Genomic DNA, 27406 nt, shown 5'->3' on the forward strand with positions numbered 1-27406 from the left:
CAAACTAATTAAGATCATAATAAATACATAAAAAAGATACATATAAAATATAAATGAGGATATAATATGACAGTTTTAATAAACCAAAGTTAGAAGAAAATGCGTTATTGTTGTTAGTGAAAAATTAAAGTAATGCTTAAAGACAAAACAAGAAACAAGATATAACATTTGGTTAAAAGGAGAGAGTGGGTGTAATTTTTCAATCTCTTGTTATACCCGCATGTAAAAAAGGAAACACATTAAGCTTGTTGACCGCATTTGCAGACTGACCACTGTCTGTGAACTGTGCAAAAGGATTTCAGACAGGTTGGAGGTTGAACTCCAGATGGTCTGCAGCTTCAACACCGTGACATTTCCCCCTCAAGGTCGTTGTAGAACTGCTGACCTGTGTTGATACGTTGCTGACCTATGAGGTATGTGAGTTACACCCATAGACCAGAGTGTGGCTTTATCTCGCAGACCTGCAGACACACCTCACGCAACCTGATTCATTGTAATATATTTACATTTCAAACTGCTGGTGGTGATATACCATATCACTCATCTCTGATGGACAGACTCGACTTGATTGACTTTTTCTGCTGGCTTCCTGAAATTGCATCACTTCTGTCAGAGATGTGTGCATAATGTTGATGTGTCTTTACAGTGTTTCAGCCTGCCGTCGCCTTCTCCTCTCCCTCTCTCCAGGCCCATGTGGAGGCTGCAGAGCTGCATCAGGAAGCCTTGGTTGGGACAGACGTCTCTGTGGCCTGACAGCAGCCACTGCCTCCTGCAGGCTCAGGCCTTCAGCGATCATCAGGAAGGCCACCACCAACGTGGCAGAGCGGCTCACGCCCATCAGACAGTGGACAAACACCCGTCCTGGGATAGTAATGTTTGCCGTTAATTCTTTCATCACTATATATCCAATCCAATCCACTTTATTTCTATAGCACATTTTAAAATGTTAAAGTTTGTAGAGTGGGCGACAATTTAACATTGGGGGGCAGGTCGTTCCAAAGCCTGGGGGCTACCGCTGAGAAGGCTCGGTCTCCCCTGGTCTTTTTCTTAGTTTTAGGGACTACCAGCCGCAGCTGATCAGCCGACCTCAAAGCCCTTGAGGGGGTGTACACCTGTAGCAGGTCGGAGGCCTACTGAGGGGCTAGCCCATTAAGCGATTTAAAAACAAACAATACAATCTTAAAATTAACTCTAAAATGGACAGGAAGACAGTGGATATATGCAGCAAATGTTTTACTTTATGAGGTGCACAAGTACAAATTACTTCTACAGCCCCGCACCGTGACATCATCAGCTCATCATGTGAAGTGTGTGTTGACAGATATGTGTGAATTCCATTGTTTGTTACTGAGCTCATAGTAAAACGGGGTGTTGTACTGGAAAACATTAATAAGGTGTTCTTGTTGTCATCCCTTGTTGACATCAGTCAGGGGGACAGAATATAAGAAACACCTCTCATTATAATGAAGTACAATACCCTCATTTATGACTAAAATCTAATTATAAAAATTAGACTTAATGGCAGAACAGTTGTATTTCATTGATTTAGATGTACAGGGGTACCTGAAGTAGCCAATGAGTGTGGATCTTATCACACACACTAACATGACAGTAAGTGTGACTGACTTGCCTCCCATGGTTAGTGCCGCTCGGATGTATTGTGCTGTTGGGTAAAAGAACGGACTGAGCTTGAACTCTATTGCATCATCAGCCTCCACACCGTCCATAATAATCCACTGTCAGGTGTATGAACCTACTCGTTTCCTATGTAGAGGTTAGGCCAGACTTCATTGACATGTCCTGTCGGTCGTCTGTTTGCCAGCAGGAATTCCTGCAGCGCTGAGACAGAAGGAGGTTTATACGGAGGATCTCTAAGAGACATACTGACACAAACACACAAAGAAGCACATACAGTACAAGATGTCACTGTGTTTAATTATACAAAGTTCCCTTGTCACTGCTGTGTTTCATAGCAATATTCTTCTCACAATGAACCTTTCTTACAAACCATAATGAATATAATTATCTGTAGTTTAAAAGCCATACATTCTGTACAGACAAGCCTAACAATCCCCAAACTAACCTGTTTTCAGTCTGAGTCATCCTATGTGAACTCACCTACCTTCGGGGCAGGGCAAACTCTTTTCCTAGCTTGTTCTTATTTCTCAATAAACACTCACACATGACTGCTTCCTTTTATAACTCTGTAATCATACACTCATTGGTGGCATAACATCCCGCATCTATCAGCAGTTCAACTCCCAAATAAAAACCACATCTAAAGCATTTTGATTCATGTCTGATTCTTATGGTCAACAATGTGGCACTATCCTGTGAACTTTGACATTAGCTCACTGGCTCAGTTTCCATTACTGCAGACTGTTATGTAACACATACCGGTGCTGTATGTGTCTCTATGTTGCGGAGTAACGCCAGCTGCTCTGCTCCTTTAAGAAATATGATCCATGCTGTGAATAACAATCTCCAGTGACGTATTTACTTCAGCTGCATTTGTGTTTACATCATGCAGAATTATTTACCATAAATAAGGAAAAGTAGGTTATGCTTATTGCATTTTGGCATTTGGTTTACATAACCTAAGGATATATAAGTTCAGGTATAGCAGTGTCTTTACTCTTTAAGATGAATATAAACTACAACAGTGACATTAACATGAAGTTAACTGCACATTAATTCTTCAAGGCACTTTTTCCATATTAAAACCAGCCAGAATATTTCAATTAAATAACACAAAATGTCTTTAATTCATATTCACACTGAGTCATAAAGCTATATTTACAAAGCTTGTGTACATGCAGGACAACTCTGACAGGGAACATTTGAATACAGTTTGAATATGAAAATAATACAAAGAGAATAAATACACTTTTTACAACACATGATCATTGCTGCTGTAGCCAGAAGTTAAACCTGTGCATGAAAAGTAACTTTAAAAGTAAAAATAAGTATTATTTACAGATATTTTCCGTACAGATTAAAGTGGAGTGTAACTCATGGGAATAGAGGTCTAATGTGATGAGGGAGGAGAAGAAAGAGAGGGAGAGGTGTCATAAAAGAGGACACAACCTCCGTTTGAATGTCAGCTGTTGATCCAGTTTGAGGAGCAAGGACAGAAAGCTCTTGTTTGGATAAATGGGTCGCTTTTGGACGATGTGTTTCAGAGCATCTCTCAGAATGAAACGCTGCCGCAACATTAAGTAAGCCAGGACCAATGTGGCTGATCGACTCATTCCCATGATGCAATGCACCAGCACTTTTCCTGTAGGAAGGAGAATGTGAAAGGAAATATTCTTTTTACAACAGCATAATAAACCTTTGACATGGGACAATGCGTGACACATTCCTACACCGTACCATCTTTGCTCTTCAGGGCTTTATGTATGAAGGCAGCTGCAGGTTTGAAGTTCTCACTGAGGTCAAAGCGGTCTGAATCCTCTGCTGGGATGCCAAAGTAAACACAGGAGTCCCCATAAAAACTCTGGTCACCGATGCTGCCCTGCTTGGAGTGTGCTGCGTTCAGGACATGAGTGATGCCGAGCTTATTTAATGTCTTTCTATTCTGTGCCACCGCACTGGAAAACACACAAAACAGTCACATCAGGGAAAGAGTAGGCTATCATCAAATGATGTTAAGATGCAGATACACCGATTTTAAACTTTAACAAGCTAATAAAACGGGTACATTTTCTCCTGCAGAGCTGTTTAAGGTGTCCACAACATACTCTAAACACACAGAACTCACACATTTCCTATGTACAGGTTGGGCCAGACTTCATCCACTGGTGTGAGCTCCAGTGTGCAGGAATCCAAGATGAGCTCTAGTTCTTTAATGAGCTCCAGGTCCTGTGGCTGACTGGTCCCTGACATTCTCCCCTCACACAGACAGCTCTTCCAGCAGAGTGTGTGTGTGTCCGCCGTGCCCCCAGCAGCAGTGAGTGTGCGGCTCAGTGAGAGACGAGAGCAGGTGGCTGTTTGAATGCCTGCTTGTATCCAAAATTAGCTCCCTGTGTTCAGGGAGTTCTCTCTGAGTGCATGTAGTTATTATTGTTGCTGTTGCATTGATTGGTCTGTTCACTGCTGCCAAAGGTCTAGCTGGAAAAGACAGGGACTTTCTCTGTTCCTAGCCAGAAGTTGCATCAGGAGAGGACAAGGGATGGGAGGGATGCACACAGTTGAACTGGTGAGTGTATACTTACAGTACAGTATATGATACAAATGGAGACAGTCTTGCATTGTGTGAATGAGAACAGGGACTTCTGCAGACTAATGGAGGACAATTATTTAGATTTATAACTATGGGTTGCTCTGCACTTTGTTTTATTTTGGCTCATTCAACCCTTCGTCCTGCAGTTTTCGGAGTAGGGCTATGCTGTCGTAAAAAGCCTCTGTTTGGGAAAATCCAGCGTTTCTATTGCACACAGCGTGGAGAGGACAGAAGACTGAGGTGGTGATGAATCGTCACACCCACAGCACAGTGCACAAACACCTTGCCTGGACGTCATAAAGACACAAACAAATAAATGTCATGTAACCACAGCCAGTGTGTGGTGTCACTGGACAATATGTCTGCAGGACACACTAATACCATCATGCATCAGCTAAAAGCTTGTTAAATATGCTAATGGATGATACGTTTGCATCACTCACTCACCAGCCAAAAAACGAAACAACAAAAGCATCTAGTGAGTGAAAGGTAAAATATAACCATTCACAAGCCATTTGAGCAGTGGACAAAAAGTAAAAGTTGCACACGTGTGGCAGCTTACAATACCTCCAGATGTCAAAGCCTGGTGTATGAACTCAGAAGCAGGGTAACAAAAAGGTGAAAGGTCAAATGTTGGCAGGTCGTTGGCTGGGACGGTGTAGTATTTCACCGTGGTTCCATAAAAGTCATCACTGGCCTTACAGCACAGTTTTCCATGCGCTGAGTTCAGCACATAAGTGATGCCCAGCTGCCAGAGGCCGAGCTCCTCATGAGACATAAACAAAACATAATAAATGCACAATTTTAGCCAAATGTTGATTTAAATAAAACACAGGATACTCACATGTCCCCCAGGTACAGATTTGGCCACACTTCATCTCCATGGCGACAGGAGCGTGGAGCTGAATGTAAAACCTCCTCCAGCTCCTGCAGAGTCGGGTCTTCCAAGTCCTCTTTTGATCCTCTGTCCCACATTTTTCATCCCTTTCTAGGTCAGAGTCTTTACAGCTCGCCTCAGAAATTGGTTCTGCCATTTCTAAACTTTAAAGGGTGTAATCTTCTCTGTTATTTCCCTCAAACTAAGTCCTGCTGCTGTGTGTTGCCTCTGTGTTAGCTGCTACAGCCTCTGACTGTCATACACAGGTGGTGAAAGTTTGGCACAGACTCTCAGTTACACTCACACTCTTGAAAATGTGGTCATATTTACATAGGTAGTTTAAAAACCGCTGCTGTCAAATTCAAACCAAATAGTGCATGACATTTGCTTTTTTCCCCCTTTAAATCTAGAGAAACACTACCTGCAAACAGATCCTAGCTTACCTAAAAGTGTCCAGCAGATGTCAGTGTGCTTTGATCAGCAGCCCAGCATGAGCCCAGCAGCTCTTCTTTACTGGTGTTGTTTATTAATGTCTCTTCCTGTTTGGGGTTGCTGCTTAGTTGTCAGAAGTATGTTGGCCATGGAAGACTTGTCTCTTCTACTTCTTCTGCCAGCACAGTGACACTGGATTTATGGTAAGAGATAACTATTGTTTATTTTGTAAAATAAGTTTGAAACTACTAGAGTACATCATGCTACTTGTTTGTTTCTGGTTTGGCTATGTGTCTCTCTACTTTTGTTTATGTTAAAGTGTTTAAACTTTGCCACACTACCAATAAAAAGGGATTTCATCGCTCCAATTTGATTTAATGCTGAAATTAAGCGTTGTTTTTGGGTTCTGTGGTAAAAAGACTATGAGCCCTTTGTCAGATAGTGTCTCACACACACACACACACACACACACACGCACACACACACACACACACACACATGAATACCATGATCATAACACCAGAGGGAGCTCCACAAATCATGTGAAACCCAGATTTGGCACAAAAAAGGGGGAATACACGTTTCGCAATTATGCCACATCAAGGTGGAACGCTCTTCCCACAACTGTAAAGGAAAGTAAAACTATACTTACCTTCAAAACCTCTCTTAAAGAGCACCTTCGGGGGAGAGCATTGCAAAACTGGCCCCGGTAATGGTACAAATCTCAACCTGTCGTTCAATGGACAGCTTCCCCCCCCCATCTATGTATATACTCGCATTTTAGACTCTGTTACTAACTGTATATCTGTAGACTTGGTATGTCTTAAATGTCCGGTTAGGATGTATTAGAACGAAATCCAAAATGAAAATTGTAAATAAGCAATCTGTATGTAAAAAACCACCTGTATGTAAATTGTAAATAAGCCATCTGTATGTCAAATATGTCTTATATGTCTTAAATGATATGATGAATTGGAAATGGGGGACCCTGATGTAAACGAGACGAAAGTCTTTCTCTGGTCTGCATCCCCTTAACAATTGTATGTTTTGAGCTGTACTGTACTGTACCCAATATACAAGCTGTTAATAAACTTTTAAATCAATCAATCACACACACACACACACGCACACGCACACACACACACACACACACACACACACTGATGGGCTTTCTCTGTCAGTGTCACTGCTGTGTGTCACTGCTCTCTGACTCACTGTAAGCCAGCCAAACAAGCTGACATGGCACTTATGAATCCCCAAGTAAAGCCTCGGGCAGAGAACCCAGCTATGTTGCCAGTTAAATCTAGGGGCCAGTTAAAAATAACCTATTTCTCTCAGAGGGAACGGAGCAGAAGCTACCCAGGTGAGTTGCTTTAGGTTTCAGACATGTAAATATCACATATTAATCAGCTGATGAGACATTTTTGGTCGTCCGGCTTGGATCCCTAACTCAGTCAGACACTATTTGATATAATGGTATACAACACTGATTCATTAAGTCATTGACAAAAATCTAAGTTCCTGCTACTTTCAAAAGAGGATGTTGCTATCAATATTTGATTTTAGTTCTAAAAACGACATCTAGTGCTGCTTCGTGTATTACTGATAACTGAAAGCTGCTTACATGGGTAATTTGAAGTCTGTATCAGCAGTACAGTCAGCATGTAGACTATCGCTCACGTTCGGTGCGGATGTGTTGGTGGAGCTTGCAGACCTTTGGAGCAGGCAGGAGGACAGGGCGCTGCAGAGAGCTTATCAAAGGGTCAAAGGGCAGGAACGGGGAAAAGACAAAGCAAAGAAGAGTTTTTCATCAGTATCTAAATCTGTCTGAGGGAGAGAAACTCATTGAACTGCTTGTGTTGTGGATGGTTAGTGGCTGTTTTCTTATGAATTGAAACCTTTAACAGAGAGGATATCCATACTCAAGATTGAATTCCTGTTGGTTTGTTTTTGTTTGAGACATAATGTGAAACATGGGACTACCTTACGTGGATCAGGGTGTCATTACTTAGGCTGTAAGTCACTCCTCTGCTGTACAGTAACATATGTGAACACATGTATTACTGTGTTGGTGTATTCACGCTCAGAAGCCGGCAGCATGTAGAGCTAACGGCAAATAACTGCATCCAGATCTGTCATTGATTAACATTCCTGCCACATGCATGCCTTCAGAGCATGTTAGAGACTGTGTTATAGTGCTGATGATCAGTCATTTATAAAGGTGCATTTTGTGTGTTTTCACTTGTAAAATTAAATATTAAGATGTGATTTTTTATAATTTGGACAAATATATTTATTATCATATAATCATTTATTCAATGAACAGACAAGAAATTGTTAACAAGTACAAAATCTGTTAAATTATATTTTGTCTGACCAACAGTCCTAAATTGAAAGACCAATAGATATATTTTTGCCAGAAGAATGAATGAAAGTAGCAATTGATCATTTGATTATGTGATTGAAAGAAGATTATTAATCAACTATCTTGATAAACGATGAATAATTTACTCTTTTTTTTCAAGCAAAAATGCCAGCTGGTTCCTGATCTTTCAGGGTTTGCTCTACTTTTCGCCTTTAACTTGTTTTTTAATCAAGACCCGACATTTGAAGATGTCACCTTCTGAATGGACTGTGTGGCTATTATTTATTGACGTTTTTAAAAGATCAAACAACTCATTCGTTGTTAAATCCAGAGAACAATTAGCAGATGAATTAAAATAATAATTTGTCACAATTCTGGCTCATTCAGGGCAATAATACATATTGTGATCAATAGGATGCAAATGAAAAAGTAATGTCAATTGGTGACTGTCAGGCTGTTTTGCATTCAAATGTTTTTCTATGATCATACAGCCCTACCTGACTAACGCCTCTACGTGTCTCTATCTGCAGTGTCATGGAAGTGTTAGAGGACAGTGTGAGCGCCTGGAGCTGTAAGCAGGTGGCCCAGTGGCTGCAGGAACGAGGTTTCGGGGAGTATGTGGAGTTGTTGTGTGACCAGCACCGCCTGGACGGGCCCAGCCTGCTGGCTCTGACTGAGGCCGACCTACGGGGGCCTCCGCTGGGCCTCACCGTCCTGGGAGACATCAAGAGGCTCACCATAGCCCTCCGCCGGCTCCAGGGACGGAACCAGGCGCAGCTGGAGGAGCTGGGTCTCCGTCCTGCAGACAGCTCCCCTGCTGAGCAATTGCTGGGCACCGCAGGGAGGGAGTGGAGCTGCGATGGAGCTGACAGGAGGTGTAATGGAGGGGATCGCTTTTATAATGGGACAGAGCTGAGGCTGAGGAACGGTGACAGATCTGCGTTATGCTCAGCATCTACGGCTCACACACACTATAACGGGAGGTGTAGGCAGCACCTGTCGGGCAGGCTGGACCCAGAGGTGTGGAAGACGATCGTCAGCTCCATATACGTATTTTTGGTGTTTGGATTCACATCTTTCGTCATGGTCATCGTACATGAGCGAGTCCCGGACATGAGGACGTACCCCCCACTTCCTGACATATTTCTGGACAGGTAGAAGAGCAAGTCCATAGTTCACTTTTCCTGCATCATATCTAATCTGCTTGCTAATACACTTGTTTTCTATCTCTGACAGTGTTCCCAGAATCCCTTGGGCTTTTGCAATGGCTGAAGCCTGTGGCGTCATCCTGTGTTACATGTTTATATTGATCCTACTCCTCCACAGACACAGGTAGTCCACTGTTCCTGTTTTCCATCACTGATGCGTGTTATAATACACATAATGAGATATACCTGATAAAATACAGTGTGTTTGCAATGCAAATACATTTGGGCATGTAATGAGTATGTGTCTCTATTTCAGGTCCATCCTCTTCAGACGGCTGTGTTCTCTGATGGGAACTGTGTTTTTGCTTCGTTGTTGCACCATGTTTGTCACCTCGCTCTCCGTGCCTGGGCAGCACCTGAAGTGTGCCAGTAAGGTGGGAAGCAGCATGAGATTATGTGCAGATTAGATCAAATGTGCCATTTTCAGCTGTTGTTGCTAATTGGCAGCCTTACAGTTTGTTCTGAACACATCATTCCCACTGTGATAACTGATGAACAGCTGCCTCTGTGTTTCACGCCATGAATGTTATCTTTCTGCTCCTCAGACGTACGGTGATATCTGGGGAAAGATGCAGAGGGCACTACTGATCTGGAGTGGGTTTGGGATGACTCTGACAGGCGTCCAAACTTGTGGAGACTACATGTTCAGTGGACACACCGTTGTCATCACATTGCTCAACTTTTTTGTAACTGAATGTAAGTGATATTGCTTTTATTTAGTATAGTACAGCTGCATTTGTTAAATTATAAAGCTGACATTTTTTATATATAGTTCACCATTGTCAACAAATCCTGTAAAAAGATCTAAACCAACAACATTATTCAAACTGGAGTAAATAGTGCATTTGCATTCAGGCGCGGATTAATACACATTTAGTGTAGAAGTATGACATTACTAGGAATGAACACGTCACATGGTGCATACATTTCAAATATATTTGTTGAGATATGTGGCAAATAGTAATACGCCATCAATTGTGAGTAAAAAGTGATTTTGTTTTGGACTACTTTAAATCATGGATTAGATATGTTTTGGTGTGAGTCAGTTTTTCCACCAGCAGGAGTGTTTCATCAAGATTGTTGTACCATATATTACACTGCTGGTGATCAGCTTAAGCTTCATCTTGACTTCACAAATAACATTTGTTAGTAGAATAATTTCACTGTTGTTTTTGGTCTTTTCATGGGATTTGTAGAAAAATGTGAATACCACTATATTATATATAATATATACTTATCCTTTAATAACTGCTTTCACTTGCAGACACTCCACGATCTTGGAATCTTATCCACACCATCTCCTGGGTGTTAAACCTGTTTGGGATTTTCTTCATCCTGGCGGCTCACGAGCACTACTCCATCGACGTGTTTATCGCCTTCTACATCACCACCCGCCTCTTCCTCTATTACCACACCTTAGCAAACACCCGCGCCTTCCAGCACAGCCGGAGAGCGCGCATATGGTTCCCCATGTTCTCCTTCTTCGAGTGCAATGTGAACGGACCTGTGCCCAACCAGTACCACTGGCCCTTCAGCAAACCTGCCTTCATGAAATCTATGATCGGATAGAGTTTCAAAGTGCAGCTGCAGCAATGAACACAGACAGTTATATTAAAGCCTGAAGGAGAAACTTTTATTTAAAATGCTGCTTCCTATCTTGATGTGGGAGTTTTTTCCCGTCATTTCTATAACTGAATGATTTTTATTTTGTAACTAATCTTATACTAGTTTGACATTTTGGGAATATGCCTATGCTTTCTTGTTTTTTTAGCTAAATAAGACGACAGCATATGGTTATCTTAGTTTAGCATAAATACTGGAGCTGGATTATAGGCCCTAGGTACGGATGGTTTTGTTTATTTTTGCTTTGATGAATCACTTTTATCGATCATGTTCCACTTTGGGAAGGTTCACTGGTGCTTTGGGCTGTTGGCTTCACTCAACATCTACAGCAGAAAACTGAGGAGGCTTCACACAGCTGAAATGCAGGTTGATACTGTTTTGCTGCAAGACATTTGACACTTGTAACTACTAAGAAAGGAGGAACAGCTTATTTTGTTGTGCAACAGGAAAACTCCTCCTGTTCTCTAATGAAAGAGCTCGGTTTCAATCACTTTTTTTCACTTTACTAATTGAACTCTTTGTTGTATTTGATATGTCATCACTGGGCTACTGTAGCCTCCCAGTTCAACTTAACCAAATATCTGAACATTTATTATAATGTCCAGTTTTGCCAGTTAGGCCTTAGTATGATTACTTTGTTATCCTAATTTAATACCGTTTTATGTTTTTATTCCAGATTGTTAATTATGTAATGATTATAGAAATGTGTGGAGATGGATTTTTTTGAAGCTTTATTGTCTTTAAACTCTGTTGCACAGTACAAAGACTGGGTTTATGGGTAACAAAGTTTCGAAGTATATTGTTTACGTCATGGTTGATCCAAAGTATATCTTTGAAATAATTGTTTACAATTTGTTTTGCTTTATTTGCAATGCAAGTAATCTATCTCTGCCTTTTGGCTCAGCAATACAAGTTTACACGAGGAAAACAGTTTTTATATTTTAGACTGACTGTTTCCGTGGCTGGTTTTTACTAATGTGTTTCTTTTGCATTTGTTGAATAAAATTAATTTGACATATTAAAGGAAATTCCACATTGCTTGTGCTTTGTAAGAACAACATACAGTATCTATCAGTGGTGAAAATGCCATGATTTAGTGAGGTGTGCCTTTAATATCAATATAACTTCATACGTATTTCTCCTCACACCTTAAAACAAATATCTGATTACACTCACATCACTATTCAAACATTATCAATAAAGTTATGCAGTTTCGCACCTGAATATAAAGCCTCCATTAGAGAGTCCTCACAGCGATCCGCTTTCTTTTGACCGATTCACATCAAAAGTAGTATTTTAGTAGTATATTATACTTTTATAAAGGGAAATTAGGACACTTTATATATTTTATTGGAATACTTAGTTGTAGAATTGTGGTTAAACATGTTTTATATAAGAGATTCTACATCAATGAAGATATGGATGGATATATTACATTTAAAAGACATCATGCTGTCCCAGTTTACCTCATTTTACGGCCAAAATGTAGATACAATTGGATCGTGTAGTTTAGCTTTAAATTAATGAAGGATTACATTTGAGTCCTACTGCACTCTTGATTATATTTTTAGCAATATAGATATTGTTTGTAGTATAGTATTAGATGAGGTAAAATATGTATTGGCAAGTAAATTAAAAAGTGCTTAGGTAAATAATATCAATGGGGATTCTTTTCACAATTCAAATGATTTTTTTTAAATTAAGCTGGTGGGCTGCTAAGGTTAAGATGATTAACAAATGAAAATATTTTTAAGATGAAAACATTTTCAAGTTATCTCAAAGACTAAATATGTCTTGTTCAAGGTTAAATGTGAATCCTTACTAATCTAACTTCTTCAGACTGAATCACATACATCTTATGACATGCATTATGGTTCAGACATACTGTAATGCTTGAAACATTGACATTTTCATTTAAAAATGAGTATACTTGATCATTTGGAAACGAGATGAATACAAATCACCTCAAACATGCATTTGTGTTATTTACAACAGCTACAAGAGTCAGACACTGACATCCTTTTCTGGGTATTTGTCACTTTTAAACTTGTGTAAACATTACGAATCAAAAGAGGCATTAACCCTTTTCTTCAATGTAAAGGAGGCTCATAATGAAGGTCAGGGATCACTCGTTGTTTACAGATATCTTTACTCCCCCAGGCTTCTCTCCATAAAGGCTTCTCAATTCTCTAATTTCCCCTCCTTGACTCCTCCGCTCGCATCTCCTGTGGGCGGGACTAAGACACGAGGATAGGAGTCGAGGAGGGGAAATTAGAGAATTGAGAAGCTTTTCATGTGTTCGTTTGTCTGCTTGGACTGGTTGTGTCACTCTGACTGCTCCTTCGAGGAGTTAGTGCTGAAAGACCTGAACAACCCTCCAACAGGTGAGTGGACATGAAAACATTAGACGAGACACAATTAAACAACAGTCTGGCAAAAACTGGTCTGTTTTCATTGTGTATCATCATTGTGTATTGTCTTAACACCTGTGACCTGACTCAGAACTTCAAAACCACAGCTATGGACACACTATCACACATAGAGTTAGTCAAGGCCACAGATTTATCAGAGTTTGATAAGCCACTCCACAGATCCTCTGAATGTGGTCTTATTTATTTATTTACAGGGTGTGTGGATAAGGATGGAAAGCAGCATGATTTTGGCACTGAATGGACCAAAGACTGCATTGAGTGCTCTTGTATGGGCCAGGGCATGAGCTGCTGTAGCAAGTAAGATTATTTAAAATGTTTTGTCTCTTTTATTTTCAAGCAATGCTCTCTTAGAAGCGGTAGCGAATGAGGCTATACCTTACGTCCTTCATGTGTTATAATCCAAAAAGCCCCTATCACCCTTGTGAACCTGTCCTTCCCCACTCTCCATCCCCTGGTAGAGACGATACTGGAGCAGAGGGGTTGTTTAGTTAAGAATGTGAGTCCAGTCTCCCTGAATCTTTGATCTTTTTTCTGTCTGAGTTTTGTGGAAGTTACAACACGTCCATGTTTCTCTGTTGTCAGCAGGACCCTGGGGATTTATTTATCCCAGCGTATCATTAAAAGTATTCCTGCTGCGTTGTTTTTTACAATACTCTAACCAACATTTTTTGACTGACTTGCCTTGCTTTTTAGGCCTGTTAAAAAGGTACAAATTGCCTATTGCCAGTGGCTCATCTCTTGCAAAGGAAATCTGAAATAAAATATACATTTGAAGTTAAAAATAAAAACACAACCCCCTGCTCTACACAAAAGAAAAGACACCCCTCCTTTTAGTGAGTATAAACATTACAACTCCCTCCCTCTTTTCTGTCTGTTTGGATTTCATTTTCATCTAAAAGTAATGTTTCTTTTTTTCTCAGGATCCCTGACGCAGACACAATTGTTATTCCTGCAGAATGTGAGCTGGTGGTAAATAAGGAGGCTTGCACTGCCAAGATTATGATGAAGTCAGACCCGACAAAGGAATGTAACCTCGTCTAAACGCACCAACAAGTTGTTAAATGTTTCATATTTGATCAACTATTGTATGCTGTGTACATCGAGTAAATAACCAATAAAAACAGATGAATCAAACGTTGTCTTCCTTTTCCTGTTTTAAGTTGTCATTGACAAAAGGTTTTAGACAAATATAATTAAAATCCAAACATTATGTATGGGGTTCTGGAAGCAAACTATGAACAGATAATAAATATATCTAATAAAATGTGTAAAGAATTTATATTTAAAGCTCAATCAATAATTCATCTGAACTTTATCTTATTGTGAGTTGTCAGGTCATTATACTGCTATATATATTTGTTTTGCCTGTAGCTAATAGAAACATTTCTAATCAGAATCAGAAACAGGTATTTAAACAATAAACAATTAAACAATTTTAAGAAAACTACATTAACATTAAAATATAGCAATATTTACATTGAATGTGGATGGAATAAAGGTATACCCGTAAAAATCAAATATAATAAAAACACAATATGTGCAGTTACAATGTGCAATGTGCAGAATTCAATTGTGAAAACAAAACATTTAAATAATAATAATAATAATAATAATACATGACGCTTTTCTAAAAACTCAAAGACGCTTTGACAGAGAATAAAACAAAGAAAACGAAGAAAAATACATAAAGAGAGATAATGGCCTGATTGTACCTGCCTGCTGTACAGTATGTCTCTGTAGCAGCAGGTGTCCTTTTCAGCATGTAATTGAATGAAATCACCACTGTGTGACAGCAGAGCCCGGTGCTCTGGCCCAATCATCACGGGGATGCGCTCGCCCACCGCCTCTGACAGAAAGACGTTCTGCTGGTGGTGATGTTCAGCTCCTTCTCCTGCTCTCCTCTCTGTGGACTCACAGCCGCTCAGAGCATTGTCTCCTCTGACATCTCAGCATCCCAGACACACTCCACTCCAGCCAACCAACCACGTGAGTGCTTTATTTTTTACACACAATTATCAGTTTTATCAGGAAAAGTCAGTGTGATTTTCAGTTAATTAGATGTAGAACTAATGCTGTGCTGTTTCTCCAATGTCAGCTTTGAAAGTGTGCTGTTTTTCATCTAGAATTGTAATTGTTTTTGAAGAATGCACGGAACAATATGAGAGCAACTAATTTCAAAATGGAAAAAAAAATGAAAACCATAGAAATGATACTTAATGTTTCACATAGTGTGAATTTCCATCCCATCTCATGAGTCGTAATTAATGATTTCTTGGGAGGTCTCACCCACAATAATCACTCCCAGCACAGAATAATCACATTATGGTTATTATCTGAGGCTGAGCCCACTACAGCGCTTCCTTTACTGCGCCTCCACATGCTAAATTGATTTTTAATTGTCCCACTGACTGGATATGTTGTGTGTTTCTGCAAAATAAATGCACAACCTCAAATTCCAGTGGGTTCTAATATTCACTGGTGTTTTGCTGGAATAAAAATAACTTATTTGAGAAGTATATTGTATAACAATAATTTCAAATCAGTGACTGTATAGAGACTCATTCATAGGTTGGGCTTTTTCTTTGATTCTATATCAATCAAGTACATGTGCGCCATCTGTCCTCTTGTGATTTCCATTTTCACAGACGTTTATTTATAGTCTAATGAATTTGTTTCGAGCAAATCCTTTTGTCATGCCCTCCAGGATGGCTTTATACATGTACATACCCACCTTCACATTTCGGTCAAATTACCAAATAATATTCTAAGAGGAATTGCAAGGAGAAATCCAGTCACAAAAAAGACAGACATTAATTTTGGCAGATGCAGAATACATTAAATTGTTATGCAGTGTGACAGTTTTGAAGATACTGCAGAAGAATTTGAGAGAAACATTGATCACAATGCAAGTTATACAATCATTATACAGCACAACTGCTCTCATAAAAATACTAAAGACAGAATCAAGGTGAGTCTCCTTCAAGGAAAATGAAAGCCAGTCTCAGAGAGAGATCTATTTTCTCAGAGATGGAGGACACTTAGCTGAGGCTGAAAAGAAGAATATGACAGCCAGCACAGTGACAGGTCACAGTGCTTCTCATCCTGCTTCGATCTTTTTGAAAGGGGACCATCAAAATGGCACATCTAGTTGCTGATTTGCTCATCATTGGAGGGTGACAGGCTCATATTTCTCTAAAGCGACATTCCCACTTTTTCTCCTGCTTGTGTTCATTGTTCATATACTCTGTTACAGCTGTTTTCTACATCTGGTCACGGGTGACATTACACTTGGATGATTAAGGCTGTACCACCCTGCCTGCAGTTCCCTTGACACACTGACAGAGTATGTTAGTAATGATGTGGTGTGAAGTGACTGATAGCTGAGTGTGTGTGTGCTGTTAATGGAAAATGACAGGCTTGTTTTTTCTCGCAATGCTGCTTTTCACAGCACATGGCAGAGGTTTCAGGAGAGGAAGCTCAAATATAATTTTAGGATTCTGACAATGGCATGCCCTTTCATTTCAATGTACTATACAATTGATTGTGCATTCAAAAAATCGAAGACTATGCCAAAAATAAATGCATAGTAATTTAATTGTCATTAAGCTATTATGTTCAGTCTTGAAACCTGACTTGAGGGTTCATTTGTGGGAGGAGAACTGACAAGTCTGAGTTCTTAAGATGCAAAGAAGAGAAATAGAAAGATAAGTAAGACCAAGAACTGTAAGTGGAATGCTGCAATGCTAAATTAAGATGGTTAATCCCTCTTCAGCTAAAAGATAAAGGCCTATTTCTTGCCTCCCTTTCACAATGACAGAACAGTATCCCTTCCACATGAACAAAATCTTTGAGCTATGAAAGGGATTACATTTCAAATCATAAATAAAGATGTATTTTTCTGTCTCCCTCTGTGCTTCCTGTCTCTTTGTCCCAGATGCATGTTTTAAGAGGACTGGGATGGACGGTTGGATCCTGAGGGCTGGTGACACTGAAGTCTTGGTGAGATGTCCTTGAGTGGCAATGCGAGCCACTCTTCTCCACCAGCTCTTACTCTGCCCTTCAACAGCTCCACCTCTTCATACTCCCCAGCATGGGAGGAGGGGAGAAGCACTCACGAGTCTGTGCAGGAGTGGTCGGGGAATAAAACGCAGCTCCTCTCAGACCTCGCTGTTCTCGGGCATGATGAGCAGTGCCCTATGTCTCCTGTCCTCACGGCGTGTCTGGTGGTTTGGTACAGCATGACAATGGTGCTGGGGCTTGTGGGGAACATCGGCCTCATCTGCATCATTGCCCGTCGCAGGGAGAAGGTCAATGTCACCAGCATTTTCATCTGCAACCTGTCATTCTCTGACATCCTGGTGTGTGTCTTCTGCCTCCCCTTCACTGTCATATACACACTAATGGACCATTGGGTGTTTGGCTCGCTGTTGTGCCGGCTGGTGCCGTTCATCCAGTGTGTGTCTGTGACCGTGTCTGTTCTCTCGCTGGTGTTCATCGCTCTGGAAAGACATCAGCTCATCATTAACCCCTCTGGGTGGAAACCAAGCATCCCTCAGGCCTACACGGTGCTTGTTCTCATTTGGATTCTGGCCTGCTTCACCTCCTCTCCTTTCCTGGCCTTTCAGCTGCTAACAAGCGAGCCGTATACTAATGTCATGCTGCCCCAGTCTCCACTCTATCACCAAGCCCCTCCTTATATCAATGCATCAACACCTCAACCTGTTTCCTTCACATACAAAAACTCATCTTCACCTAAAAATGCATACAGCGCCCTCTTTTCTTATGCGCCCATTACTCCGCACATGGAGGCCTGTCTGGAGCACTGGCCTTCCCAGCCGCACAGACTTGCTTACACCACATGGCTCCTGCTGTTTCAATACTGTGGTCCTTTATTGTTGGTCCTGCTCTGTTATGTTAAGGTTTATGTGCGCCTTCGCCACCGCAAAGACATGCTGGACCGTGCCAGGACCCCAGAGAGCCAACGCATGACAAACAGCCGACGGATCAACATCATGCTGGTCGCCCTCATTACAGCCTTTGCACTTTGCTGGCTGCCACTCACCATCTTCAACGTGGTGTCAGACTGGAACCAGGAGGCTCTGCCCATCTGCCATCACAACCTTCTGTTCTCCCTCTGCCACCTGCTGGCCATGTCCTCTACCTGCATCAACCCCATCATCTACGGCTTCCTCAACTCCAACTTCCGGCAGGAGGTGAGAGAGGTGCTCCTGCACTGCCGCTGCAGCCCGCCTGAGGAAGAGTGCGAGCGTTTCCCCATGTCCACTGTGCACATGGAGGTGTCCCGTTCCTCTGTGCCTCTCACGTGCAGGAGCAACTCTCTCTTTGATATAACAACCTGAAGGATGCTGCACTAGAAGGATACAGACAGATAAACTGAATTACAGGACTTATTCCTGCTGGTTTTATACCTTTTATGGCATCACAATATATTTGAGTGGTTTAAAGTGCAACATTTGTTTCAGTGGTTTGAAGTGATGTTTGCCGTACGGTGTTGATTACTCCTAATCTGCAGTAGCAGTAGGAAGTGTATTTATGTAGAACAAAAGATCAACAGAATGTCATTTCGAATTAATCTGTTGCTGTGCCCCTAGACGTTTGAAACAAATTGTAGTTCATAGTAAAATCAAACCATTTCACCATTTTGTAATAACAAATGATCAAACGTGTGTCCTGTTGGGTGCCAATTAAACTGTGATTTTAGAGAGCGTCTGCCTCACCACGAACATCAAAAAAATACCAAATGAGGGAATATCTTGCTTTATAAAGATGTTCATCCATTCAGTAACGTTTTAGAGGATTGTGCTGCTGTTATAGGGTTGTGGTTGACCAACAATACTTTCCTATGTGTTTTCTTTTGTAGTGCTGCTGTTGTATTTCTTACATTTTATTACTTCTTTTGTATTTATGGCATGTGTGCTCTGAAATAGGCGTGTGAGTTGCTACAGTGAAACAAAAGGTGTCATTAATGCGATTCATAGAGGTAAACTGTAATATTTTATAAAATTGTTAGACAGTTGGGTTAGATGTAATAAAATATATATAAATGCCATCAGACACTTCTAATGGATGTTACATTTTGTACCGTTTATAGAGGTGCACTACATTCTCAAATATCTTCAAAGTATAAATATTAAATATTGTGTATCTAATCCAAATGCTTGCTGAGAACTGTGTTTAAGTGAGACTGATGATGATATAGTCCTGTATGTGCCTGGTTTAATAATCAAATTACTATCATATGCTGTATATTGGTATACCTCAAATGCCTTATTCTTTGTGTTAAATATTTTAAATAATGTAACAAGAATTTGTATTTTATTTAGCTCATGAATGCACTTTACACTTCTATTAATGTGCGTGTGTGTGTGTGTGTGTGTGCGTGTGTGTGTGTGTGTGTGTGTGTGTGTGTGTGTGTGGGGGGGGGGGGGGGTGTGGGTGGGTGTGTTCTCAAGTGCAAATGTTTCATTATAATTATATTGATGTCAATTGCATTGTTGTATAAGTATCTCTGTTCAGATGGTGCAATATGTTAACTTTAAAACATGTTTAATATATTTCTAGGCATTTCTAGTTTGTTGTTCTTTCACACTAACAGATAACGTGTAAAACATAAGCTTTGTCCAGTTATTCCAACGCACATTAATGACGGTTTCCTCGGTATATATGAAAATAAAGTCATTTTGACATAATTATGTGATTTTTCTTTCAAAAGAGACAAAAAAGATAGCAGTGATACTTACGTCTCCTGGTTTCAAATATACTTCTTATTTAGGGTCCTTCTCAGGAAGCTACGATGTTCCCTCGGCCATCGCATAGAATAGAAGTGACGTGTGTTTCCTAGCAACCAATGATAGCCCTTGTCCCAGAAGGCATTGCATCACAAACTGCACGCGCGAACATTTTAGTTTAGTTTAGTTTAGTTTGAATCTGAGCGTATTAAACTCCACTGCCGCATAAAGTAAGTTCACGGAAGTTATTACAATCACTGCTTAACATCTGTGTTCATGCCTTTAGTCAAAAGTATGTATAATACGTATGCCAGCAAATAACGGAAGTGTTAACCCAAGTTAGCCACACCAGCGTCAATGCTAAAAATAACCAAGTATGTTAGCTCGTCAATTTAGCAACGAAACGAAGCTAAACTAACAGTAACATGTCAACAACATTAGCTCTTTATGCTAGCTAATACATGTTTTATGTAGGTTAGAAACACAGGTGTTTGATACACAGTAATGTCATAATGTAGATGTCCCTTTTGATGCTAACATTACTCGATGTATGGTTTACATAGCTCACTTCAGGCGGTTTAACTTTACCCTTTCCATTACAGATATTAGATATACTAAAAACCACAATATTGAAGTAATGGGTTTTTAAAATGCGGACAAAGGTCGGCAGACATAATGGACCCCCACAGAAAAGCAAACGTGTTTATCGGCAGATCTTCATACACGCCAGACTTCCAGTTTCCTGTGTGTTGTATTCGTTTAAAGTTTAAACATGTAGCAGCACAGCTTTAGATCAAATACCTGTATCTCCACTGGTTAGAAGTAGTCAACAAGTAGTTGGTAGATTTACAGAAATAGCTTGTGTAATGAACCTGCAATGTGCAATACAAACACTTTTTTTGTTGCAAATGTACTGGGCAATAATCATCCTACCCATTTTTAGTCATGTCTGAGTACTTATTTGTCTTAATTTAGCTTGTTCTTTATATACGTTTGCTTAAAAAAACATTTCTGATTCTCAAATAATGTTCACCCTTGTAAAACACAAACACAGTGATTAGTTGTTTTATTTCCTCAATCTAATACTTCATGATATGATAACATATACAAATATTACAATTTTTCTTTTGACCGATGGTCAGAAAAATTCCTACAAAAAAGACAAATACGTCTTTTATTCTGTTAAAAATATACTTTGTAGAATGACTAAAGGGGAAATAATCCAGAGTAGCAGCCCCATTCTCAACATTGATTGACTCCCATCAGTTGTTTGTGTTTAGCATGATGCCAGCAATTGATTTCATGTTTTGTGCTGAAAATGTGTCACTGAGCCACATTTCTGTGGAATGCTGATATTTTATCTAAAAGAATATCATAATTTTCAGTATTGGTTTTGTGTAGGTGAATCTAAAGGCACCAGTAATGACCACAGGCAATGACTCTTCAGTTCTTAAAGGTAGTGTACACTGTCTTTGTTTTACTACAGTTAATTCAAGCCAAAATGTTTGCGTTATTGTGCAAATCTATAACTCTGTTCAATGTGTCTGCAGATGTTGTTGCCTATGTTGATGTTTGGTCGTCAGACAAAACCGCAAACTATTCAAAACCATTTGTTCAGCAGCTGCAGGAAATGGGAGCTGAGGTGAGACAGCATGACACATAAACACATTTGCACTTTATTGATACCAATGACCTAATAACACACATAATATAAATGCCTTTTCTTTTACAGATACCAAAAACATTCAATAAACAAGTCACACATGTAGTCTTCAACAACGGTCACCCGGCTACATGGAGAAATGCAAAGAAAAGTGATGTGAGGCTCGTCTCTGTGCTCTGGGTCGGCAGGTAAGACTAACACTGAGAGTTGTGTATTTCTTTTTTATTTTAACACATTTTAAGTTAATTTTGTTTTATTGTCATGAAGTATTACAAAAGTTTTTGTTATTTTATTCATGTCTTGAATCTGTTAAAAAATGTTTTCTGTTTTATTGTGTTGCACTGTTGGAGGAGCCTGTGACCTAAGATTTTCATCGTCATAACTACGCTGTAGCTATGCACGTATGACCAATAAAAGCCTTGAAACCTTGATGGCCTATTTTTTTGTGTTTTTATCCCAGATGTTACGATGACGGTGTGCGTGCGGATGAGACGTTGTATCCAGCCTTTCATGATGAAAGCAATCCCGTGTTGAAGAACAAGAAAGTGAGCAGATTCAGATTTACATGACATCTTTTTGCTGGACCACTGTTGTCAAGTTGTGCAGATGTCACTGGTTTTATTTTTCATACACAATTCAAAAGCTACTGTTTGCCTTTTATTCTGTTCCACCTCTTTTTACACTTCACATAACTTACCCATAATAAAGAATCCAATCCAATTATATAATAATAACTAGGTTTACATTACATACAGTTGCTAATTCTCCTTTTCTGCATAAAATAAGCTTGTGTTATTGAATGAATCAAATTGAAGCCCCTATTTTGTCTCCTTTCAACTAATGAAACCTGTTGTGTCAAACATTCCAAAGCAAAGTCAGAACATCATGGCCTTTTCATTTAAAGTGATTTTGACCTTAAAACTATTTAAATGTGCATTTGTTTACTCAAAACCTTTTTTGTGTTTGATTCCCAAAGCATCGTTCCATGCAGCCAAAAGATTCTCCAGAGAGGACACCGGAGAACAACACACGCATGAAGAAAAAATTAGACAAGATGATGAAAGACATTGTTACAAGACAACCTCTGGGTAAGAGATTACACACTTAAAGAAACTATAAGAAGCAAAATGAAAAACTTCATCCTTTGTTTTGTATTTACCCACAGAAATAGATTATTCGCCCATAATAATTGATCAAGAGAATGGAATATTCTATAGCCCTGCACTCAAAAGATCTGACTATATGGCACAGCGTTTGAAAGACATGAAAGAGAAACGGGAAAACATCTCACCCACAGGTATGTGCAGTAGGGATCGACCGATATGGCTTTTTCAAGGCCGATACCGATTATTAGTAATCAAGGAGACCGATAACCGATATTTGGAACCGATATACATTTGCAGTAAAATCAGAAAATCTTGGTGTCAATATGTAGAATAACACAAACTCCAACACAACTCAACACAACTTCTTTGAAATGCATTTAAGCATATATTATGTTTAATGAACTTTTAAACATCTTACAACTGGTTTCCTCTCTGTGCCCTTTTCTTTAGTGCAGCCATCTGCAATGAGTTAGAGAGAGAGACAAGAAGTGGGGCTGCAGGCTGACATGTTTAACTAACAATAATGCTTAATTTATTATATCTGTCTATCTAGCATACAATCCCAATAAGCTGCTAGCAACTGCAAAACACTAGTGCTAGCTAATGTTTTGCAAACTATTAAAAGTGAGGCTCTTACAGTAGACCTAACGTTAGTCTAGTAGCCTCACTTCTAATATTTTGCTAAACATTTGCTAGATACATGTTGGCAAGCTAATGAGCTTCACATATCAACCTGAAAAACTGCGAGGCTCCACTCGCAGCCCCTCCCACCACAGTTACTGTGCTGCGAGACACTGCACGCACCCCCAACTCTGACTGACTTCCCGCGTCCTTGTGTAACTGGGAAACTGATAGAATTGGATCATAAGATCGTGGTGTTTTTGCAACTTCAGCATAGGGGATAGGGATGTTTATTGAACTTCTTTTTAACACATGTATGGCTCTGCCGCTCTGCGCTGCTGCTTGCTTCAGTCTGTGTCTGCGTTCTTTCGCACCTGCCTGTAATCTGAGAAGGTCCCGCCTCTCTGGCTCCCGCCCGGAAAATCTTCAGTAATAGCCTATCAGATAGCGCTGTGGGCGGGACATTGCTCGTGTACACAGAGTGGTGACTGCAGCCAGAGAAACGGCCGCATCAGAGCCAAAGTTTTATCGGCAATTTGATAAAAAAAAAGGCCGATACCGATAATCGGTCAAATGCGGAATATCGCCCCCTAATGTGCAGCGCTAGTTTTTCAATGCAAATAAGATCACATGGTCTCTCAAATGTGAGTACTTTTGAAACAACAGAAATTCACATGTTCACTGTCTTTCAGCTTCACAAATGGGTGAATCCTGCCCACCATCTGGGCTGAAGCCGTCTCTTGGAAGCACACCAGCCGTCTTCAAATTCAAGTGTAAGAACATTTACTGTTACTGTTCACTGTTACTGTTTACATTTTTTCCAAACCCCAAGATTCATTTCTAAATTTCGAAGCTTCTAAAATAAGGAGCTGAATGTTCAAAAACGTTTAAACATAGTACGACAGACCTAAGTGTCCTTGACCCCTTTGTCTCTTTATCTTTGAATACGAGCAGCTCTTTATCTGCCTCTTGGTAATTATGTCTCTTCACAATTTGTAAAGTGAAGAACAATGTGAAGTTGGAGCAGCGTGCGGTTGGGTTATATTGTTGGGGTCATTGAGGGCCTTTTGAAAATCCTGATTAACACCCAAAAATGACGATCAGAGAGTGGCTTAATGATGCACAAAACCTTTAGTTATTTCTGTTTTTTCCTATTAGGTGACCTGTCTGATGACAAGCCTGCTTACTCGCCTGATAAGGAAGAAGGGAGAACACACATAGAGGTTACTGACCATGACCATCTTGAACAATGCCAACGCCATAATGTGCTGAAGCGGATTATAAGTCCTGTGACATGTCCTGACTTCGAGGACATAGAAGGGACTAGCCAAAAAAAAAGGACTTCAGTCAGAAAAAAGCCAACAGAGAAATACAAACCTGTAGAATTAGTAGGAAGTCCTTTCCAGGGAGTGAAATCTGCTGACAGCAAGAACTCTCATAAAGATACAAGGCCATCAGAGATTAAACCACCTAGTCCTTCACCTAACAAATCTGAAAAGGGAAAGCAAAATGTCAAATCATCCAAATCTTTTACAGAGACTAAAACCCCTTTATGTTCTGACGCTCCAATCTCTTCTAGTTCCCTCTCCACATCAACTATATCAGATAATGCTGCACTTGAACTGTCAAAAGAAACTCCTACTTCGTTACAGACAACACCCAAACGAACCAGACCGTCATTTTCTTCCTTGGTACGATCTTTCTCTCCATTCAGTGAGTCTAAAAATGTTGCCTCAGCTTCCACTGATGGTGATGATGATGTGTTTGAGGACTATTTCTCCTCAGCTAACCACCATCAGAGATCACAAAGCCGTCCTTTGCCTTATCTACCTGTAAAGAGAGACATTCAGCTTCCCTTTGAATTGGACTCTGTCCCAAATAAGAGAAAACAAAGATGTGGTGTAGGCCTTGGGTCTGAAACCAACAGTAAAAAGAAGATGAAACTGGAAAAAAGTCTGCCGTCTGTTGCAAGCAGTGAGCCTCAAAGCCCCCCACAACAGGATGTTAAAGAGTCTCTGCCTGCATTGGAGGGTCCAAGTTGGGATGTAAAACTATTGGCTAAAAAACGAAGACAAAGCACCTTGCCTTTTACAAACATCAACACAACGTCAAGGGATGCAGGGAAACAGAGAAGAGCATCTTTATTTGTACAACCAACAACCTCAACAGATGCTCACACAATACCAGCGCTGCAGAAAGACTCTGAGGTCAATGCCCTTCCTCATACCTTGGAAAGTGAGTAGTAAGGCTAGAACACAAGAACACTTTTTCCTCTTTTATCTTCATTATTATGAACTGAATAAACTGCATTTTTATAATGGTGCAGGTTTGTACATTTTGTCTCTAATCCCTGGGTCATGTATGTGATTTTTAAAGGTTTGCTACATAATAACTTAAAGGTCCCATGTCATGCTTTTCCTTTTTTTTCCTTATGTGTTATGTAGCTTTTTCTGCATGTAAACGGTCTGCAGAGTCACAAACCCTCAAAGTACACCCTGTAGCGAGTAAAACTCTAACACAGAAAATACCTGTCTATGCTGCCCCAGAAAAGCCTTGTTGGAGATTTCTCTTTTTCCATTGTTTACTTCTTGGGTATAGTGACGTAACGGCCGTTAAGTTTGGACCAATCCGCGGACTTCCTCACACACACACTCGGCGGGACGTTGCGAGGCTCGCTGCTGCGAGGGACGGGACAGTGTGAGCTGGCTCACTGGTGTGGGGTCTGCGAGACAGCGAGACCGCGGAACTCAGCCTGGGCACACACACAAACTCCCAGCTAGGCTGCGAGTGTGTGTGTGTGTTTGGGGCTGGGTTTCGCTGTGTCTCGCTGTCTCGCAGACGGCCACTGGGCTCACAGGGAGGGAGGGGGGGGGGGGCAGGAGCTCCAACAGAGGACAGAGTGAATACACATCTATACAGAGATGCTGTGAGAAACCAATGTGAGTTTGGAAAATTGCACAACATACATTTATTTTAGTATACCTCAACAATGGAATTATGATCAGTAGAAATGGCCATGACATGGGACCTTTAAGGGAATAATGATTCATCCTATTTAGTTTTCTAAAGGGTGAATAATTATATGTGGGTGCTGTAAGAATAAAGATATACCTCTAAGGTGAATAAATGAGGCCTTTTCATATACTCTGTCTTTTAAAGACCACGTTTAAAATGTAGATTATACATTTCATGTACACACACATGTGTATAGAGTGAAAGTTCGATATGTGATGTCTCCTCATTACCTCTGGTTTCTGACATACGAGTAGGATGAATTGAAGCATTATTTACTCATCGATGTTGATTTATCGGTCAGTATTTGATAGGCTTACCTCGCAACTTGCCCAACGCATGCTGATTCCAAAAAACAGTATAAGTTGTTAAGAAACTGGACAAAGATCATAATTCAAATGTAAACCTTTACCGTGTTTAGAAACATTACTGATGTGAAACAATTGTAATAGAGAACAAATTAAAAAGTTATAGGATATCTAATAATGACTTGAAAAACGTGTGTATCTTTTACATATGAAACATTAAAGAATTTGAATGTTAGTTACATTAATTCTTTAAAACATTGATTGACTTGAATCTTTTTGTCCCCATTGAAGTGATTATACTTTTCAACGTTAAGACAAGATAAGATGGTACTTTATTGATCCCAATTTGGGAAATTGTTTTTGTTGCAGCAGCATAAAAGACAAGGCATTTTACAATAAAACAAAACTACAAATAAACAAGAATAGAAAGAAAATATACATGTTGAAATAGAAAATATACATGTAGATATTATATATACAAATATATATATATTCAAAAACTACTGGTTAACACACAGGAACACATTACAGTGCCTCCTGTGTGATAGCTTGAGTGACAAGCCCCCCCCCCTGTTTTGAATTGTTTGTCTTGTTTTCAGACATAGGTAGAGGAAATGAACGTACAGTTGCAGCTGTCTTAACAAAGATCCCCCCCGAAGACAAAGAAGAGACTCACAATGAGCAAGTCAGCTTAAGTGTCCAAAACATGGTTAACAACACAAAGGTAAGATATCATTGTTCTAAATGTTTAATTATGATACACTTTTTGCACTGATGATTTATGT

The 27406-nt window shown here is 40.0% G+C and overlaps 5 protein-coding genes and 2 pseudogenes across 9 annotated transcripts in view; 4 read left to right on the forward strand and 3 right to left on the reverse strand.

Moving 5' to 3' along the window:
* Nucleotides 1-640: 640 nt before the first annotated feature.
* Nucleotides 641-1882, reverse strand: LOC117536774 (annotated as a pseudogene).
* A 34-nt stretch (nucleotides 1883-1916) lies between these two features.
* zgc:153981 (dual specificity protein phosphatase family protein) lies at nucleotides 1917-3963 on the reverse strand. The gene is made up of 3 exons (XM_034201845.1): nucleotides 3764-3963; nucleotides 3376-3593; nucleotides 1917-3280 (listed from the first exon to the last, which is right to left on the reverse strand). Exons 1-3 carry the CDS (start codon nucleotides 3886-3888, stop codon nucleotides 3069-3071), a joined length of 555 nt encoding a protein of 184 aa, XP_034057736.1. The 5' UTR covers nucleotides 3889-3963; the 3' UTR covers nucleotides 1917-3068.
* Nucleotides 3964-4008: 45 nt separating this feature from the next.
* On the reverse strand, nucleotides 4009-5945 carry LOC117536806 (annotated as a pseudogene).
* On the forward strand, nucleotides 5649-11768 carry LOC117536804 (sphingomyelin synthase-related protein 1-like). Of its 2 annotated transcripts, none has more exons than XM_034201843.1 (6): nucleotides 5649-5737; nucleotides 8430-9053; nucleotides 9136-9231; nucleotides 9364-9481; nucleotides 9653-9803; nucleotides 10372-11768. In XM_034201843.1, the coding sequence occupies exons 2-6, from the start codon at nucleotides 8434-8436 to the stop codon at nucleotides 10674-10676; spliced, it is 1290 nt and encodes a 429-aa protein (XP_034057734.1). In that variant the 5' UTR covers nucleotides 5649-5737; nucleotides 8430-8433; the 3' UTR covers nucleotides 10677-11768. The 2 variants fall into 2 exon arrangements, with proteins under 2 accessions (XP_034057734.1, XP_034057735.1); XM_034201844.1 differs by lacking the exon at nucleotides 5649-5737 and adding an exon at nucleotides 6756-6897 and having other exon boundaries at nucleotides 10372-10676.
* A 1254-nt stretch (nucleotides 11769-13022) lies between these two features.
* Nucleotides 13023-14218, forward strand: LOC117536765 (beta-microseminoprotein; the record flags this gene model as incomplete). The annotated part of the gene is given in 4 exon segments (XM_034201771.1): nucleotides 13023-13048; nucleotides 13050-13114; nucleotides 13357-13459; nucleotides 14083-14218. Coding segments are annotated over 4 exon segments (315 nt in total), but the record flags the coding sequence as incomplete, so codon positions are not given.
* Nucleotides 14219-15011: 793 nt separating this feature from the next.
* Nucleotides 15012-19571, forward strand: npy4r (neuropeptide Y receptor Y4). The gene is made up of 2 exons (XM_034201742.1): nucleotides 15012-15148; nucleotides 17097-19571. The coding sequence occupies exon 2, from the start codon at nucleotides 17167-17169 to the stop codon at nucleotides 18520-18522; it is 1356 nt and encodes a 451-aa protein (XP_034057633.1). The 5' UTR covers nucleotides 15012-15148; nucleotides 17097-17166; the 3' UTR covers nucleotides 18523-19571.
* A 439-nt stretch (nucleotides 19572-20010) lies between these two features.
* The window catches only part of mcph1 (microcephalin 1), a 37861-nt gene continuing 30465 nt past the window's right edge, over nucleotides 20011-27406 (forward strand). For 2 of the 4 annotated variants that reach the window (XM_034201743.1, XM_034201745.1), the window contains exons 1-10: nucleotides 20011-20141; nucleotides 21313-21367; nucleotides 21462-21553; nucleotides 21644-21762; nucleotides 22035-22119; nucleotides 22551-22662; nucleotides 22740-22871; nucleotides 23994-24074; nucleotides 24460-25536; nucleotides 27221-27345. In XM_034201743.1, the coding sequence (XP_034057634.1) occupies nucleotides 21334-21367; nucleotides 21462-21553; nucleotides 21644-21762; nucleotides 22035-22119; nucleotides 22551-22662; nucleotides 22740-22871; nucleotides 23994-24074; nucleotides 24460-25536; nucleotides 27221-27345 (1857 nt within the window). In that variant the 5' untranslated portion in view covers nucleotides 20011-20141; nucleotides 21313-21333. Of the gene's footprint in view, nucleotides 20142-21296; nucleotides 21368-21461; nucleotides 21554-21643; nucleotides 21763-22034; nucleotides 22120-22550; nucleotides 22663-22739; nucleotides 22872-23993; nucleotides 24075-24459; nucleotides 25537-27220; nucleotides 27346-27406 lie in introns of all 4 variants that reach the window. The other 2 variants (XM_034201744.1, XM_034201746.1) reach the window with 2 other exon arrangements.

This window comes from Gymnodraco acuticeps, unplaced genomic scaffold (genome assembly GCF_902827175.1).
Source record: "Gymnodraco acuticeps unplaced genomic scaffold, fGymAcu1.1, whole genome shotgun sequence".
NCBI lineage: Eukaryota > Metazoa > Chordata > Actinopteri > Perciformes > Bathydraconidae > Gymnodraco > Gymnodraco acuticeps.